Source organism: Silurus meridionalis, chromosome 24 (genome assembly GCF_014805685.1).
Source record: "Silurus meridionalis isolate SWU-2019-XX chromosome 24, ASM1480568v1, whole genome shotgun sequence".
In the NCBI taxonomy this organism is placed as follows: domain Eukaryota; kingdom Metazoa; phylum Chordata; class Actinopteri; order Siluriformes; family Siluridae; genus Silurus; species Silurus meridionalis.
In genome coordinates, this window is record NC_060907.1 from 10,510,310 (window position 1) to 10,527,328 (window position 17,019).

Consider the following 17,019-nt stretch of genomic DNA (forward strand, 5'->3'; position numbering starts at 1 on the left):
ACTATTTAACTCACCAAACTTTGAAGCCATGTGTCCTATAATACAGCCCCTGCCTGCCAATGAATATATAATATTTAGTCAAACACTAATAAACCTTTTACTGAACTCTATAAGAACGTTTTTTGAAAATTTTTGAAAAAACAGAAGGTAATTGAATAAAATTTTTACTTTCTTCCATCAAACCATTAATTGTTCATTAATATTGCTAAATTCTGTTAGGAAATATATTGTAGAACGCCCAGGATGTTTATTTACAAAAAAACCCCCAAAAACAACAACTAATAAAAATAACCCCCAAAAAACCTGTGATGAATCTTAATTGCATGTGTACAAAGCCATTTGTCACAGTGAGTAAACTACAGTAACTGAACACCTTGGTTCATATGTCCCTTATCCAACTTCACATTTTGTGAATTAAGCTAGAAAATGAGTCTAAAATGTAGGAAAATGGTCTGTATCACTATTTTAACCACCCAAACCATTTTCAACATTTTAACACTCAAATCAATCATTTGTTTAGTCACATTTCCTCAGGCGATCCTAATCATCAAGTGGTTTTAACAGAAGTGGATTTGACATGAAATGGAAACTGAATACTCAGTCACCTGAAATGTGATAATTTAAAAGAACTCATGAGGCATCAGACTGATTCACTTTTCATTTGTAGCTATCTTCTGGACCCTGTGTTTTAAATTCAAACCCTGCAGTTATTCTAACCACAATCAAGGACTCATCCCAGAGTTTTCAGACTACGATGCAGTGGCTTGTTTGTCGCCAGTGCTTCGCTGTCCTCAGACAAACACACTCAGTATTAAAAAAAAAAAAAAAAAATCATTTCAGGTTTTAGTAAGAAATATTTGAGTTACGCTTTTGCCCAAAACATAGACTAGATCATGTCATATCATTTCACAGCTTGAGTTATAAAAGCTGGACAGAGTAAGAGCTGCAGAGCCTTGCACAAGGATAATATAATAGTTACAGATCAGAAGTGGGCAGTACCAAGCTATGGGGTGGAAAAGGAAACATTCCACATTACATGGCTCTGTAGAAACCTTGAAGGAAACTGGTCCTGAACTAGTGAGAGAATAAGCTACTGTAAGCAGAAGAGGACAGAGATGCCACGCCCACCTCTCAGCCAACCTCGGTCCAGGCTGCCGAGGGAAATGATAATCTCAAATGCTTCACACTTTGCTCTTTTAATGATCATAATTAATAATTATTACTCTAGTTTATAAACTTATAATTATCTACATTCCCCAACCCACCCCTCACATGCTTTAATGCCATGTTGGCATTTTTATTATTTTTTTTCCCCTCCCACTTGGATGGTTTTTTTTTCTTTGTTAAAAAGGAGGACGACTGCACAGGCGGGCAATTTCATGCCCTAGCAGTGAAAGTGAGCGAAACAGTGGCCGTGGGCAGTCAGACCAGCTGAAAGTTCTAGTTTTCTTTCTTGGATTCAACATTTCCATAGCTGGAGCCGGTTTTCTTCACCTCGGTCACGCCGATGAGACGCCGCACAGCTACAGAGGCTGGAAAACACACAGAAACCAATATTACTGAACTTTTTAATACATGCTTAGTGTGACATGTGTATATGAAATATATGTGCTATTTGGAATAATATGCATTCTTCTATGTTTATAGTTCAGCTAAATTGTCTTTTAATTCAACAACTAATTTGGTTAACATGAAAATTGTCCATGTAAACAGGAAATGTTCCTATACTTATTCACACGCTTATAAATACTTAAAATGAACTAAATTAAGGATTAGTGCTGACTATTTAAACTGTAAAACCTCATTGTTTGAAATTCATAAAATTTCTTCAAGACACCCGGTTACTTTCTGTTGATAATTTACTATAAAGCATTTACACTGGTCTTTATAATATAGCATATAGCGGTCAGGGAACCAACCCTAGCCATTAGGGAGGCACAAACCAGTGCACTCTTAGTGCCGGTCCCAAGCCCGGATAAATAGGGAGGGTTGCGTTAGGAAGGGCATCCAGCATAAAAAAGTGTCAAATCGAACATGTGGATCATGAATACGGAGGATCCGCTGTGGCGACCCCTAACGGGAGAAGCCGAAAGAAAGTTTTTATGCTAATGTATAGAGGTTTTAGCATATAGCAGACATTGTCGAATATACTCAATGAGGATTTTTTTCCCTGCAAAAACATTTGATTTCATTTGAGGCCATGGAAAATAAATCTATCTTCAAACTTGTACTTAATCTGAATACAAAAAACTGAAATGCATGTTTACTTGTGAGAACACAATGAATCATTTTTGGGTTTGCAAACGTACAAATGCCCCCAGATTATATTTAAGTACACGATCGCAAGACGACCGAAATATTTAAGTACTTACTACTTTTACAAAAAATATTAAATGATTTTATATATGAATACTGACCAATAATGAGGAAGATCATGAAGCTGATGATGAGAAGCGGTGAGCCACTGACAAAGACGTCCCAGGCGAAGTTAATGAGTGGAGAGAGCAGCAGTGTCGCCCAGAAAAGAAAGTTCAGCAGCGTCCATAACCGCCGTTTGGGCTTAATAGTTGGTCCGGGAAAACATCCCTCCTTGAAATAGTACTCTTGCAATTCATCCTGTTAAGCAATATGGATATACACATAATGTGGAGAGACATTAACAAAGTCAGTCATATCATTTGGTAGTTGTTACATTTTTCAACACCATACCATCGTCAAGGGCTACATTTATTGCAGGAACATGGTAATAATTAAATTAGTGGATACAAATATAACAACATAAGCTAACAAAATTAAGTAGGAGACTTTTTAAATAATAGAAAGAGACTTCAGGTTTCATATTGAACAAGTATCAATAGGGGCTGCTGATAAATATTCTAAACTTCCTTTTGGTGGTAACTTTATTGAAAACCTCTTAAAGGCTTTACTGAATAGGAATATTTCATTGATAGTGACAAACCAGATCATATTGATGCATTTCCATAGTAATTATTATTATTATTAGAGGTCGACCAATTCATCGGTTTTGCCGATTCTTTGGCCCTGATACTCGATTGCTGGAACTATCGGCAAACATCCACACTGATAGTTTTTCCGGGTTACATCCATTGCTGGATCGGCTAAGAAAATCTGCTGTCGTTAGGAGAGCGGACTCCAGAGGTGAATCACTGGTGTTTGTTTTGAAATGTGAGACTGCGCACTGTACAGAGAGCGTTCAGTGCACGGAGAGCGATATATTTTATCATTCAAAATTTGTTAATTGTATAATGTTTATATCTTTTTAAAATTTAAGTTTTACATTTTATTAAAAGTGAGTGCACATGTTAAAAAAAAATAAATAAAAGGGGTGGGGGGTTGGATCTCTCTCATAATAAATTTTAGATTTGATTTAATTTTTTCCCCCAAATGATCTTATTTAACTATAAATGCAACGTTAATACAGAGTCTTCCGTTGGCTTTCTAAAACATGTTTTGTCTGAAACAGATGTCTATCTTTGGCTTCCTGTTTTCATTGTTTGTTTCCTCTTCCTTCAAGTTAAAGGAAGTTGAAGGTTGTGTGTCAACCAGTCAAAAACAAATCGAAATTATCTACTGAATATTTGAATCAATCAAATAACTGCAATATCAACTCAAATACAATCTCAAGCACTTTAAAGCTTAAATGAAACCAAATAAAATCTCCAATTTAATCTGACTATTGTAATAATCATTTTGTACGCATATAGGTGCATCTCAATAAATTTGAATGTTGTGGAAATGTTAATTTATTTCAGTAATTTGACTCAAATTGTGAAACTCATGTATTAAATAAATTCAAATGCACACAGACTGAAGAATTTTGAGTCTTTGGTTCTTTTAATTGCTATGATTTTGGCTCACATTTAACAAAAACCCACCAATTTACAATCTCAAAAAAATATATCATGACATGCCAATCAGCTAATCAACTCAAAACACCTGCAAAGGTTTCCTGAGCCTTCAAAATGGTCTCTCATTTTGGTTCAATCATGGGGCTGATCTGACAATTATCCAGAAGACAATCATTGACACCCTTCACAAGGAGGGAAAGCCACACACATTCATTGCCAAATAAGCTGCTGTTCACAGAGTGCTGTATCCAAGCATGTTAACAGAAAGTTGAGTGAGAGGAAAAAGTGTGAAAGAAAAAGATGCACAGCCAACCGAGAGAACCGCAGCCTTGTCAAGCAAAATCGATTCAAGAATTTGAGCCAACTTCACAAGGAATGGACTGAGGCTGGGGTCAAGGCATCAAGAGCCACCACACACAGATGTTTCAAGAAATTTGCCTACAGTTGTCTTATTCCTCTTGTTAAGCCACATTTGAACCACAGACAATGTCAGTTTTGTCTTACCTGGGCTGAAGAGAAGAAGAACTGGACTGTTCCCCAGTGGTCCAAAGTCCTCTTTTTAGATAAGAGCAAGTTTTGTATTTGATTCGAAACCAAGGTCCTAGAGTCTGGAGGAAGGGTGGAGAAGCTCATAGCCCAAGTTGCTTGAAGTCCAGTGTTAAGTTTCCACAGTCTGTGATGATTTGGGGTGCAGTGTCATGCTGGTGTTGATGCACTGTGTTTTTTGAAAAGCAAAGTCACTGCACCCGTTTACCAAGAAATTGCACTTCATGCTTCGTTCTGCTGACCAGCTTTTCAAAGATACTGATTTCATTTTCCAGCAGGATTTGGCACCTGCCCACACTGCCAAAAGCACCCAAAGCTGGTTAAATGACCATTGTGTTGGTGTGCATGACTGGCCTGCAAACTCACCAGACCTGAACCCCATAGAGAATCTCTGTGGTATTGTCAAGATGAAAATGAGAAACAAGAGACCAAAAAATGCAGATGAGCTAAAGGCCACTGTCAAAGAAACCTGGGCTTCCATACCACCTCAGCATTGCCACAGATTGATCACCTCCAGGCCATGCCGACTTGAGGCAGTAATTAAAGAAAAAGGAGCCCCTACCAAGTATTGAGTACATATACAGTAAATGAACATACTTCCACAATGGCAACAATTCACAAAAAAAAAAAATTTTAATTGGTCTTAAGTATTCAAATTTTTTGAGATAGTGAAATGGTGGGGTTTTGTTAAATGTGAGGCAAAATCACCAGAATTAAAAGAACCAAAGACAAACTTCTTCAGTCTGTGTTCACTAAATTTATTTAATACACGAGTTTCACGATTTGAGTTGAATTACTGAAATAAATGAACTTTTCCACGACATTCAAATTTATTTAGCAGGCACCTGTATATGTAGATATATGGTGCATCATGTAGTGTGTAATCCTGTTTATTTTACACATTTAATCATTATATAGATGTATCTACATGCTTCTCAGTAGCAAGTCTAAGAAGAGTTAAGTGTACATTAACAAAAGCTGGATTTAAGACTGTGAATAATGAATTCATGATGATGATTTAAAACACACAAGAAAACACATGCAGAAACTTGAAAAGAATCTGACCTTCTCCTGATAGAGCTTGTGAAGCCAGTTAGCACACTCTTTTTCATCATCAGGGATCTCCTCAACTGGGAAACGCCTGTTAGGCAAAACACAGTACGCCAGTCAGAGCAGCACACCACTAGAGGGCAGTGTTAATAAAGGAAAGAGGATTAAGCTCAAGTACAGTGAAGGTCAAATTTCGTTACCAGGAAATTGCTAAGTATGTCTGTTCTAAAAAACGCATCGATTTTTGTAGGGTTCAAATGACGTGTTTTTGGCCTAAAATGATTTTTCTAAGTTAATTATACACTGGATCCTGTACACATGTTTGTAGAGCACAAACATCCCTATATATAAATGCTCGTAAAAAAGACATTTACAAACATGATCACTTGAAATTACTTGCACACATTCCAGTCATGAATGCCAAAAAAAAAAAAAAAAAAAAAAAAAAAAAAAAGAGGCAACAGTCAGGAGATATTTTTATCTTTGTGCTCAGGTAGCAAGTGTTTGTCTGGGTTAATGTGCTCCCTTGGTTGTTTAATGGAAACTGTTAGTTGCCTGCACAGAGTTTGCTATGAGTCAATAATATGCGTTAGGGCAAGATGCTAATAGTCTGTTTATGCTGTAATTAACTACAGTTACTCTTTAAACTAACTTAACCACACTTACTAGCCATTTTATTATCAGGTTGAATGCTTTATGAAATACTCAAATCAAACATCAGAATGAGGAAATACATAATGTAAGATAATGCATATGCCTGAATCAGGTATAAATGTTGGTGCTGGAAGGGCTGGTTTTAAGTATTTCAAAAATGGAAGATCTCGATGATTACTGACATTCTCACAATTAGCTCCTAAACTTTGGAATAGTCTTCCTGACATCACATTAAAATCTTGTGCTCTAGTACATCTGATCAAATGCACATGATCAACTTGTTGAGCTATTTTATGAGTTGCTCAGTAGCCACAATTGACTGTAGAAGACTGTAGAATGAACATTACTCATCATATACTCTAGTGCTCATGTTAGTTCTCACTCTCCAGTGTTCTGTATTGTTTAAAAATTTATAAAATCACACTCTTGATATCACCCAAATGAGGATGGGTTTCCCTTTTGAGTCTGGTTCCTCTCAAGGTTCCTTCCTCATAACACCTAGGGTGTTTTTCCTTGCCACAGTCACCATGGCTGCTCATCAGGGATAAATACACATCATTCACCTTAACTCTTAAATTCTGTCAAGTTGCTTTGAGACAAAGCGCTATAGAAATACACTTGACTGACTTTACAGAAAATTGTGGTAAAAACACAACATCCAGTTTTGGGCACTTCTGCAGGTGAAAACAATTTGTTGATAGAAATGTCAGAGTAAATTGGTCAGACTGGTTCGATTAGACTATAACCACTATTTCCAACCACGGTAAACAGAAAACCTGCCAAAATGTAACGGCTACAACAACAAAAACCCACATCAGGTTCCACTCATATAAAAAAACAAAACAGATTTTTGAAGTTATCCTGGGCACTGACTCACTGAAACTACAGAGCTGCATATTAACACTTCACCTGGCACTTTTTTGGTGGCTTTTATGTGTATTTGTGTAAAGATGTAGCATTTAAATGATCAGTGGTAAAAGTACTTTGAACACGATGCAAACACATTTAAGAAAATTACACACTTATCCAGAGCGACTCGCATTTATCCAAATCATAGAACTGAGCAGCTATGGGGTTAAGGGTCTCGCTCAGTGGCCAATGAGGGTCAGCTTGGTGTGACTGGGATTTGAATTCATGACTAGCTTCAAAGTCCAATGCCTTAACCACTAAGCTGCCATCTCCCCACAATTGTAATTAGTGCACAAGTGTCACTGTTTAACTTTTGCTAAAATATTTCTAAATAAAAAAATTTATCTTAAGTAAGCACTTGTACAAAAGTGTATAAAAAAAAAAAAAAAAAAAAAAGTGGAAAAGAAGAAAAAACAAAAAAAAACCCCACACAATAACCAGTCCAAAAGTAATTACAGCAGAATTTTTTTTTTTTTTTTTTAATTGTACAGTGCCAGGGTTTGTAACATTTGTTGGGATTGTTTCTAAAGTTCACACTCACCGGATTCTCATGTCTGCTCTGTATTTTTTGCCGTTGATGATGCCCAGCAGCGTGGGGTTCTCCTTGTCTTTGAAATTCAGTGTGACGTCATATATGGCTTTGACTAAAAAGGAAGCCCATGACAATATTCAGCTTAATGTCAGTACAGGATTAAAATTCTAATACATACAGAGACACAGCACTATGTCACAGACCTGTTCCCTTCAGGCATTGCAGTGTGGTGGTGAAGCCTTTGGTGCGTGGTAGTAGGTGGTATTTGAGTTTGGGGAGACCTTTACTCTCAGCCACCTGCATGCTGATCTGGTGTTTTTGCTCTGTAAATCGTGTTCCCTCACAGTACAGCAGGAACTGTAGAAATGCACATCACACACAATATGATATGATATAATGTATAGCTATAGTCACATCTACTAAACTATTATTGATCCCATAAGGGAAATTATTGCGTTACAGCAGCAGCAGGTTACACAATTTAAAAATAAATAATTAAAAAATAATTAAATAACTAACTCACATAAATACAATATAGCAAATGATGCTACATAAAAAAAACATTACAGGTTACAACCTGCATTATATCTGAAATGCTTTATCTACACCATACATGTAAGGATAGTTAATACACTTACAGACACCCTTGATTTTATACTAATATACTTATGTTGTAAGATAGGTGGATAATCTTTCACCCTAAAAACTATTTTTCTAAATGTATACATCTACAATTAAAATTGGGAAAATAATCACTCTTTCAAGTCAACAATTTGACAAGACTGAAATTGTCAGTTCCACCATGCCTTCATTTTGTACTCTAGTTTGATGGAACGTTTTAATCAGAAGATCTGATTCACTGCCTACCAAATGCTCAAACCAAAAATATCTCTCAGCTAATCATGTTTATAAAAAGGGTCCTCAAGCCTATGCGTATCAAACCAAGCTTGCTGTCAAATCTAAAAATAAACACTTCAAATAGTTATATTTTATCAGACTAATAAACAATTATCCACTCCAGTAAACATATCAAAAGATGAAAAAAAACCCTATATTCATTAGACTAGATATTTTCAAGCTAACACTTAGTGAGACAGTGTGTCAATCATTATTACGATTATCTGATGGGCGATGGCACATGCACACTGGTCGACAATTTGCATTTCCTGCTTCCCTGTTTGCAGAAAATCTGTACAAGAATATACAAGTTCCTTTATATATATATATATATATATATATATATATATATATATATATATATATATATATATATATATATATATATATATATATATATATATATATATATATATATTTTATAATATTTTCTCTCATAAACTACAATATTTCACTCACTTCCTCAGTTAAATGCTTTCCCATTGTGCAATAAAAATTATATGTGCAATACCACTTTTTATTTATTTATTTATTAATCTTCTGTCACAAAAAATAATCCATGTGCAAATAACGTAAATCAGACTACCTTTAGTTATGTATTAGAATGGGGGAGGAATTTGGAGTTAGCAAACACATTTTGAAGTTCGATAATTAATGTGCAGGAAGTCAGTGCATCTCTGGCATATTGATGAACTGATATGCGTTTGTGGGTGTTATGTGGCTTTAAGCCAGCCAGTACAAGTAAGCAAATATGTGGTTAAAGACTTTTAGACTTCTGCTTATGACATGGTGGTATAGAAAGTATAACTCTGTTCAAAAAGGACTTGTTTATACATGGGGAAATTTGGTAATGAAATTATCACCTGACATTTTGGTTTCAATTGAATCAGTTCAAGTGATTTTATAAACTGAGCGATGCGAAGTCTGTAAAAGACCTGTAAAAATAACGAACTAATAAAATAACCTGTAAAATAACTCTAGGAAACTGATATTCCAGCTTTAATGACATGTCAATTATCACTTCATATAGTGTGATAGTGTGAGAAAGAGATCACTATTTTCTACAGTAATGATGCATTGTAGTTTTATATCTTCTGCAGAATACAAGCAGGACAATTAAATATAGAAAATATTTACAAGAACTCATCAGCAGGCTGCAGAGGCTTTAAGGAAGTAACTTCATACCGCATTGTACGTATGTACAGTACTGACTTGAGCATCCACAATCCACGTGCAGCGATAATAACGGTCTGCACTAAAGATACGTGGTGTGAGTAATATACATGAAAGTTTTATGCGGTTTGTCTAATTTCACTTTCTCACTCACTCACACTCACATACATACATACACACACACACACACATATATATATATATAAGCAATCGTCATGATGTAAACAATATATACATGTATATATTGTTTACATCATGCTGATCGCTTACAATTTGGGAAATTTCCACACACGTTCTCCTGCATTACTCACCAGATATACTGTATGTTTGGAAAATGTATCCATTTAGGATAGTACTGATGTCACTATCTAAATGTGCAGCACTTTCTGATATTAAACGAGTAGGCAAGAGTGACCGTTTTTTTCTTTTAATATAATTCTCAACAATACCACCTGGTGTGGTTTCAGGCAATTGAGATTATAGCCTAATTTCTTGAGCACACTCACCCACATGTACTCAGGATAATCCTTGAGCTGGTTGAGCCCCTAAATACCGCCTCCTTGTCCTCCTCCCACTTTCTTTTGCAGAAAACAATCTCCAGGAAGTACCAGGTCCAGCCAATCAAGGGAACTTTCAGCAGCTCCTGTTTCGCCAGCACCTTGGAACTCTTAGAGAATTGAAAAGAACATTGTGTATTTTTGCTTTTACATTTTTTGCTTTACAGAATTTCTAGCTTCAACACAAAAAATAAATAAAAATAAATAAAAAAAATGAATGCTTTTTCAAAATCATTTCCATAAAGTCCATCATTTTCCTGGCCTGGAAATAGTCTGAGTGCATGTCTTAATGTTTTCTCTACTACATAGTGTGATCTCAGTAATCAGTAAATGACTTGGCCCTTGAAGAAGGTGTAATAACGAAATGAACTAGGTGTGTTGACGTAAGGGATCACTTCAAACTGTGCAGTGTAGGGGGTTCCTTCACAACTGTGGAGTTAAGAACTCCTGACCCTCATCAAATGCATATCAAAAGCTATATTAAAGAAAATACACAGGGTGTCAACAAATAACAACTAATCAGGCCCATTATCTAATTTCTGTAGGTTAACTGGGGCCCAAGACATTGAATCATATATCATGTTTAACTTTTTTGTGTATGTGGTGCATGTTCTTGGCGTACTCACCCCTAGCACACCGTATCTCTCACACATGGTCCAGCCGCACAGGAAATCGATTTCGTAGTTGTGGTTGAGGATGATGATGACGTGCTCTTTTCCAAACATATCCACTGTAGCTTGGTCAGTATAGAGTGTGCATTCCGTTCCTGACCACCACTCCAAAAGCATCACCAACTCTGACAGGGAGAGAGAAAAATCCATTAATGTTTACGCCTAAATACAGTCTTCAGTGCTGTAGATGAAGTATGCATCATTTTTTAATGTTTCAACTATTCTCACACACCGTTTTAATATTTATAAATAATTTCCCATGTTAGTGGGTTTAGAATATATATGCACAATATTTCTGTATTACTATAAGACTATATGTATTATAATATATACTATATGACCTATGCATTAGTGCAGAGAAATACTGCTAATAAGAGCATGTAAAGTATTTAGATTTAGCAGGAATGAAACTGGCAAAGACCCTGTCTATTTCTAGGAACAGCATTCATTCATCTGTAGCAACTGATGACCAGACTCATACTGGATTAAATTAAGCTAATCATTATATATTTTGGAAAGTACGGCCTGCAGTGTTAAGGGGGGAAAGCATGCCGTGTATGCTGTAATTCATTAAATCAAAGCTAATCAAATTTTATTTGACACACACACACACACACACACACACACACACACACACACACACACACACACACACACACACACACACACACACACACACACACACACACACACACACACACACACACACAGTACGACATCCAGTTAAATGCTTTGTACGACTGTCCAACATTTAAGCATTAAAAGGAATAGAATTTAAGGATAAAAAAATTAAATAGACAAATAAAAAGTATAAACTATAGAAAATATATGTATATCCAATGATGTCATCACAGCGAAAAACATACGATAAAAGTCATGTGCGTTTTTTGTTGTTGTTGTACACTCACACACACACACACACACACACACACACACACACACACACACACACACACACACACACACACACACACACAATACTTACGACTCCATAGCGAATAGGACATGCGAGTGTTGATCTTGCGGTAGAGCTGTTTGTTGATTGGCCAAAGCACGCAGGTACACAGCTGAATGAAGTTAATAATGAGGCCGCTGACCACGAATACGAAGCCGATGAGGAGCTGCAAGATGAACTGGCTCTTCAGCCAGGCCAACACACCCATGACGGACAAGCCTTTGCCTCACACACACATACACGCACACCTGTGGCGAGAGACAGAGAGCATGTGTTTGTAGCAGAGTCAACTGCCAACACTAGACATTTAAATGCAATGCAAAAAAACGCATTCATATCTCGCAAACTTTATGTAGATAAGCAAATGACGAATCACTGCATATCGTGGATGTGATTGAATTTGCATGGCACTGTGAAAAAGACCCAAGTATTTCTGAACCATGCCTAAGCACAATTTAGGTACTTCTTTGAATAACCATGTTATTTTATACATTGTGAGATTTAACCACCAAAATCACACAATGCACTGCAAAAAGTCTGAAGCAATGAGATCCTAGTTGCATACCCATAATGCAACACTGGTCATTTAACATTCTTCCCTTTAAAGTGGGAAACCGGAAATCGGCCTTACCCTCTAAACATCGACGTATGATAGGCTAGCTAACTAATTGAAAATGTAGGCAACATTTTTACACAAAATTAAATAAGTACCCTTTCCCCTAGTTAGGGATCACTCCAAAGACACAACAGAAAACACCTGAGCAAGAGGAGGAGCTTTCTGAATGAACAAGCAAGTATAGATGCCTCCTTCTTCTAACAGGTTAAATGCAGGTAGTCTGCTTTCATATGCGAGTGTACAAATTGTGAACTAGTTGATTTCAAGGGAGTGTATTTCAAAAATGCAAAGCAATGCATTGTGTCCTTAATAATGGCAAACTGTGATCGAGTTCCTGGTCATGAGCTAAAGTTCATAGATTCAAGGAAGCACAATGCTGTCAATGCATAATTAGGTATAAGCTGTGCAGTGTTCAAAATGAGGAAGTGCAAGTTATTTGTGTTGTGTAAAACATTTTCTCTTCAGGGAACTTGTGGTATAGAGAAATACAAAACGTATACAAAACTTACCACAAGGGGTTCTTCCTCCTTACAGTCCTCTTTACACGGCCCGTCACTCAACACCACAGACCTGTAGGAGAAAGCGAGCGATCTCAGTGTGACCTACATACCCCACACCACCTTTTTGTATGCACCAATCCCATGCTTACACAAGGACACAAACCTTGATTAACACATGTATAGCTCCAGATAGATCCCTGCCCATTGTCTATTTTTACCTTGTAGCTGTGGCGGCATGCCCCGACAACTCCACATCTAAAAAAACGTTTCGGTTTGAATTAACATGGCAGTGAATTTGGCTTTTAACTCGGTACTTTTCTTCTTCAAAAAGACAAAACCATTCTAGAGTGCCGTATTACTTGTACAACTTGCTTATCAAACTAGAATATCCACAAGGACTTTGGTAAAGGGGAGACTCAAGCTATAGCTCTCCCTCTCTCTCTCTCCCTCTCCACACACACTTTCTCTCTAGGTGAAAGTTCATGCAGCTCATATAAATTCTCAGGTGCCTCTCTTTCCAGTGCTCTTTCAGACATGCTGCTTTCCCTTGCAAATATTGCATATTGTACAATCCTCAAGGTCATGCTCTCCATTTTACATCGTTTGCTTTAGGTTATTTTCAGTCGAAGCACATTACATGCATAGCATCACGTACAGTTTCGTTCTCGTCTTTGTAAGTGAACAATACACCAAAATGGTTTGACTGCAAGTAATCCCAAAGCCTTAGATTCAAAAAAAAAAAAAAAAAAAAAACAACCTTTACCTACTTATTTCCTTCTTTTGCCATGGTTACACCACCAAATTCCACTGTGTGAAGAAACGAAGAATGGCAACAGTCTAGTCATGCCTGATAAATGGATATTGCCCTACTTTTTTGAGTTGCAAGCCAAATATCAATGCGGTGTTGATGTCCAACCAACATTATGTATAATTTTGTAAAAAGCAAAAATATGGTCTCCAAATTTCATACGTAATATAAAGCTTGCAGACAAATGACTAATTACCAAACCAGCAAGGACGTGTTTTTAAACCTGAACACAAATCATTACTTAGACAAAGAAAATGGAGAAAGGGAAGGTTGGGGGGAAAGAGAGAGGACGCTGAACTCACTAGTATTGCCAGAATGCTACTGCTACAGTCTGCAAATTCCAAAGAACTGCCTACGTGTGTGTGTGTGTGTGTGTGTGTGTGTGTGTGTGTGTGTGTGTGTGTTGAAGGGAGAGAATCAGAATTTTAAAAATCTGTATATAAAAACACCTAAGTAGAGACAAATTGAGGCCCAACAAGAGAAAAATATTAATTGTATACAAATTATTCTTAAATAAATGCATGGATATTAGAGCACTGCATTCCAATCACTTCATTGATTGATTTTTCTGCCTTGAAAACATATTCAGTACACTAACTCGCTCAAGATTTTGATAAAAGTTTTATTTGGACATTAAGATCAATGAAAATGAAAGAATTTTTCTTATTGGTCGTCTTGAACAGGTTCACACTTAACCACACCCACTTTTCACTCAAACGATAGGTAAAGTTAAATCAATTGGTCTATGTGAAAGAAATATGTTTATATGCACAGAACAAAATAATGAGTGCAGAGTATTTGAGACAAATTTAAATATTAATATGCACCTATACAATCTAAATAAAAGAAGATTCTGTGTCTAAACAAGCATAACTCCAATCGGATTTCTTTATAACTTCTTGACATATAAACTAATGCAGATGTTTTTCAAACTATCACAGAACCTAACAAAACTAACTTTTAGAATATGCACCATAAATGGGGCAGAAAAACCAATGGCTGGAATTAAATCTTAAACCTTTGTTATAACTTCTTTGTTATATTGTTAAATGATGCATGATATTTTTCCTATTTATAACATCACCAGCCATAAAATGTGAAATGCTGCACAAGGTAGGGCATTCATTAAAATGTAATGGACCATGAGTTTCCTCATAACACTGCTGTGTAACTATCACTATTGACCATTAAAGGCTTATAATGAGCAAAGCATTATGAATCACCTACCTCAGACGAAGGACTTTTACACAAATCCTTTTGAATGCAAGTAGTCAAACACCAGGTAACCAGCTCTTTCAACACCATTACAAGTACTTAACTAGATACCAACTAGTATGCGGTTTTGCACCTTGTGTGTTGTAACTACGATATCACATTTCAACCGAGGAACTCTGCCCACCTTAAGCCACACACTGATATGACTGGCCAAAGGCCATCCAGAAAACTGAAGAGTAATCTTATATAGATTACAAATGATTATTATTTATTTATATTTTTTAAAACATATAATATATATGAATATAACAAAAAATAATATACATACAGTATATATATATATATATATATATATATATAATCTTTTTTCTCTGAACTCTGAACCAATTTCAGAGACTAATACAGCAAGCTTGCATACATACAAAAACTAAAATATTTAAACAGCACTTACCAGTAGGCATAGTAGGCCACTGCCATGACCACTAACGCCCCACAGATCCCTGTAAAGATCATAACAGTCCCCTGGTTCAACATCTTCACCTTGAGTTTGTACCCACAATTCCGTGTAAAAAAAACAATAGTAGAACTGGGAAACGTTTGGCTGTCAAAAAAAATTTCGCTCAGACTTTCTTTCCAGAGAAAGTCCACAAAGTCCGAGGAAAACGAGGGCCCTCCACTACCTGCCTGGCTAACATTCCATGCTAATGTTAATCCCAAAGTATGAGATTATGATGATGGCAGCAAGAACAAATTGAGATCCCATAAACTTAAGGAGGCGCCACATGAACCTCCGTCAGCACAAACCGAGGAGATTGAGATCTACAGGGCTGCGAGTCAATAGAGAATGCCCATGAGCCATCACCACCAAATGCTAATTATCACCCAAACATACACTAAGGTAGCAATTTGTTAGCCAAAGATAACTGTTTCATTAAAGTTGACTTGACAAAGGGGATGTCTTTTTCAAAAAGACAGAAACACTGTGCCTCCACGTTGCTAATCTGCTCTGGATTAGATTAGCGGTGATTAGTGCTCTAGAGCAGCACCCCGGATAAATCACATTTCATTAGCATCAAACTTAAACAAGGCTAGAACTTCATAGGCGCTCTTCCTGAAAGATGATGGTGTCAAATAAGAAGGTAGCAGGTACCATAAAAAGTAAAATAAAACACTTGTGTTCAATAAAAAGTAGCACAGTAATCAGGCAGTGTCATTAATACCCTTCTATCAATGCTTTAAAATGATTAGTTAAGTTTCACACACTCAATTCAGCATCTTCAACGGACAGAACCCAACCTCTTGGTTTCAAAAAGAGTGAAGGTTCTTAGCTTTTTTCTTACATTTTAGAGAGCATGGAGAAGAAACTAACTCATTAGTGTGAAACGTAAAACAAGGGCTGCTACAAATAATCTATGAAATTGATAATACCTGATAATTAAATTCATTGTCAACAAATGCCGTTATCGATTAGTTGGGCTGCTGAAGTTATGGGTTAGCATGACTTTAACATAACACCGCTTCTGGCAAAATGCAGGTCAACCAGACCTAGAAAAAAATGTTCGACCCAAGTCATCCAAGGCATGGGAGCATTTTATTATTAAAAACGCAACAAAGAAGACTGTAACCTACAAGTTAATGCAAAGATGAGCTGAATATCAGCATGGTAAGAAAAACTGTATAATCCTCTTTATGTGAAAATGGTATAGTTTAATGAAGTGCTAGCGTGTAAACAGTTTGCTAACTTCGGGAGAGTCACACTGGATCTGTTCTGTTGAACAAACACTAAATCTAAACAGCAGCAGTAAACTATTGCATTTTAGTCACTCCTGTGGGTTTCAGCGAATGCTTATGCGTTTGTACACCAATGCATATTTTTTTCCTATTTTCTATTAAGCCGGTTAGCTTACTGTGTTTTTCCAGGTCTATTCTCCTTCTACAGCATTTGTCAAAATTTCTGTTTTCAAACAGGATTTACTGCAGCTTTACTACATTAAAATGCTTGTTTTCAATCTTGGTATATTTAATTTATGCATATATCATTTCATTAGATATTCTACACAACTGAAC

At 36.4% G+C, this 17,019-nt stretch overlaps 1 protein-coding gene across 1 annotated transcript; it reads right to left on the reverse strand.

The window, feature by feature from the left end:
- Positions 1 to 834: 834 nt before the first annotated feature.
- On the reverse strand, positions 835 to 15,923 carry agpat3 (1-acylglycerol-3-phosphate O-acyltransferase 3). Its single transcript, XM_046837618.1, is given in 11 exon segments — positions 835 to 1,532; positions 2,418 to 2,616; positions 5,481 to 5,556; positions 7,570 to 7,672; positions 7,764 to 7,917; positions 10,137 to 10,177; positions 10,180 to 10,297; positions 10,814 to 10,983; positions 11,844 to 12,061; positions 12,939 to 12,999; positions 15,404 to 15,923. Coding segments are annotated over 9 exon segments (1,131 nt in total). The 5' UTR covers positions 12,022 to 12,061; positions 12,939 to 12,999; positions 15,404 to 15,923; the 3' UTR covers positions 835 to 1,440.
- Between the last annotated feature and the right edge of the window lie 1,096 nt (positions 15,924 to 17,019).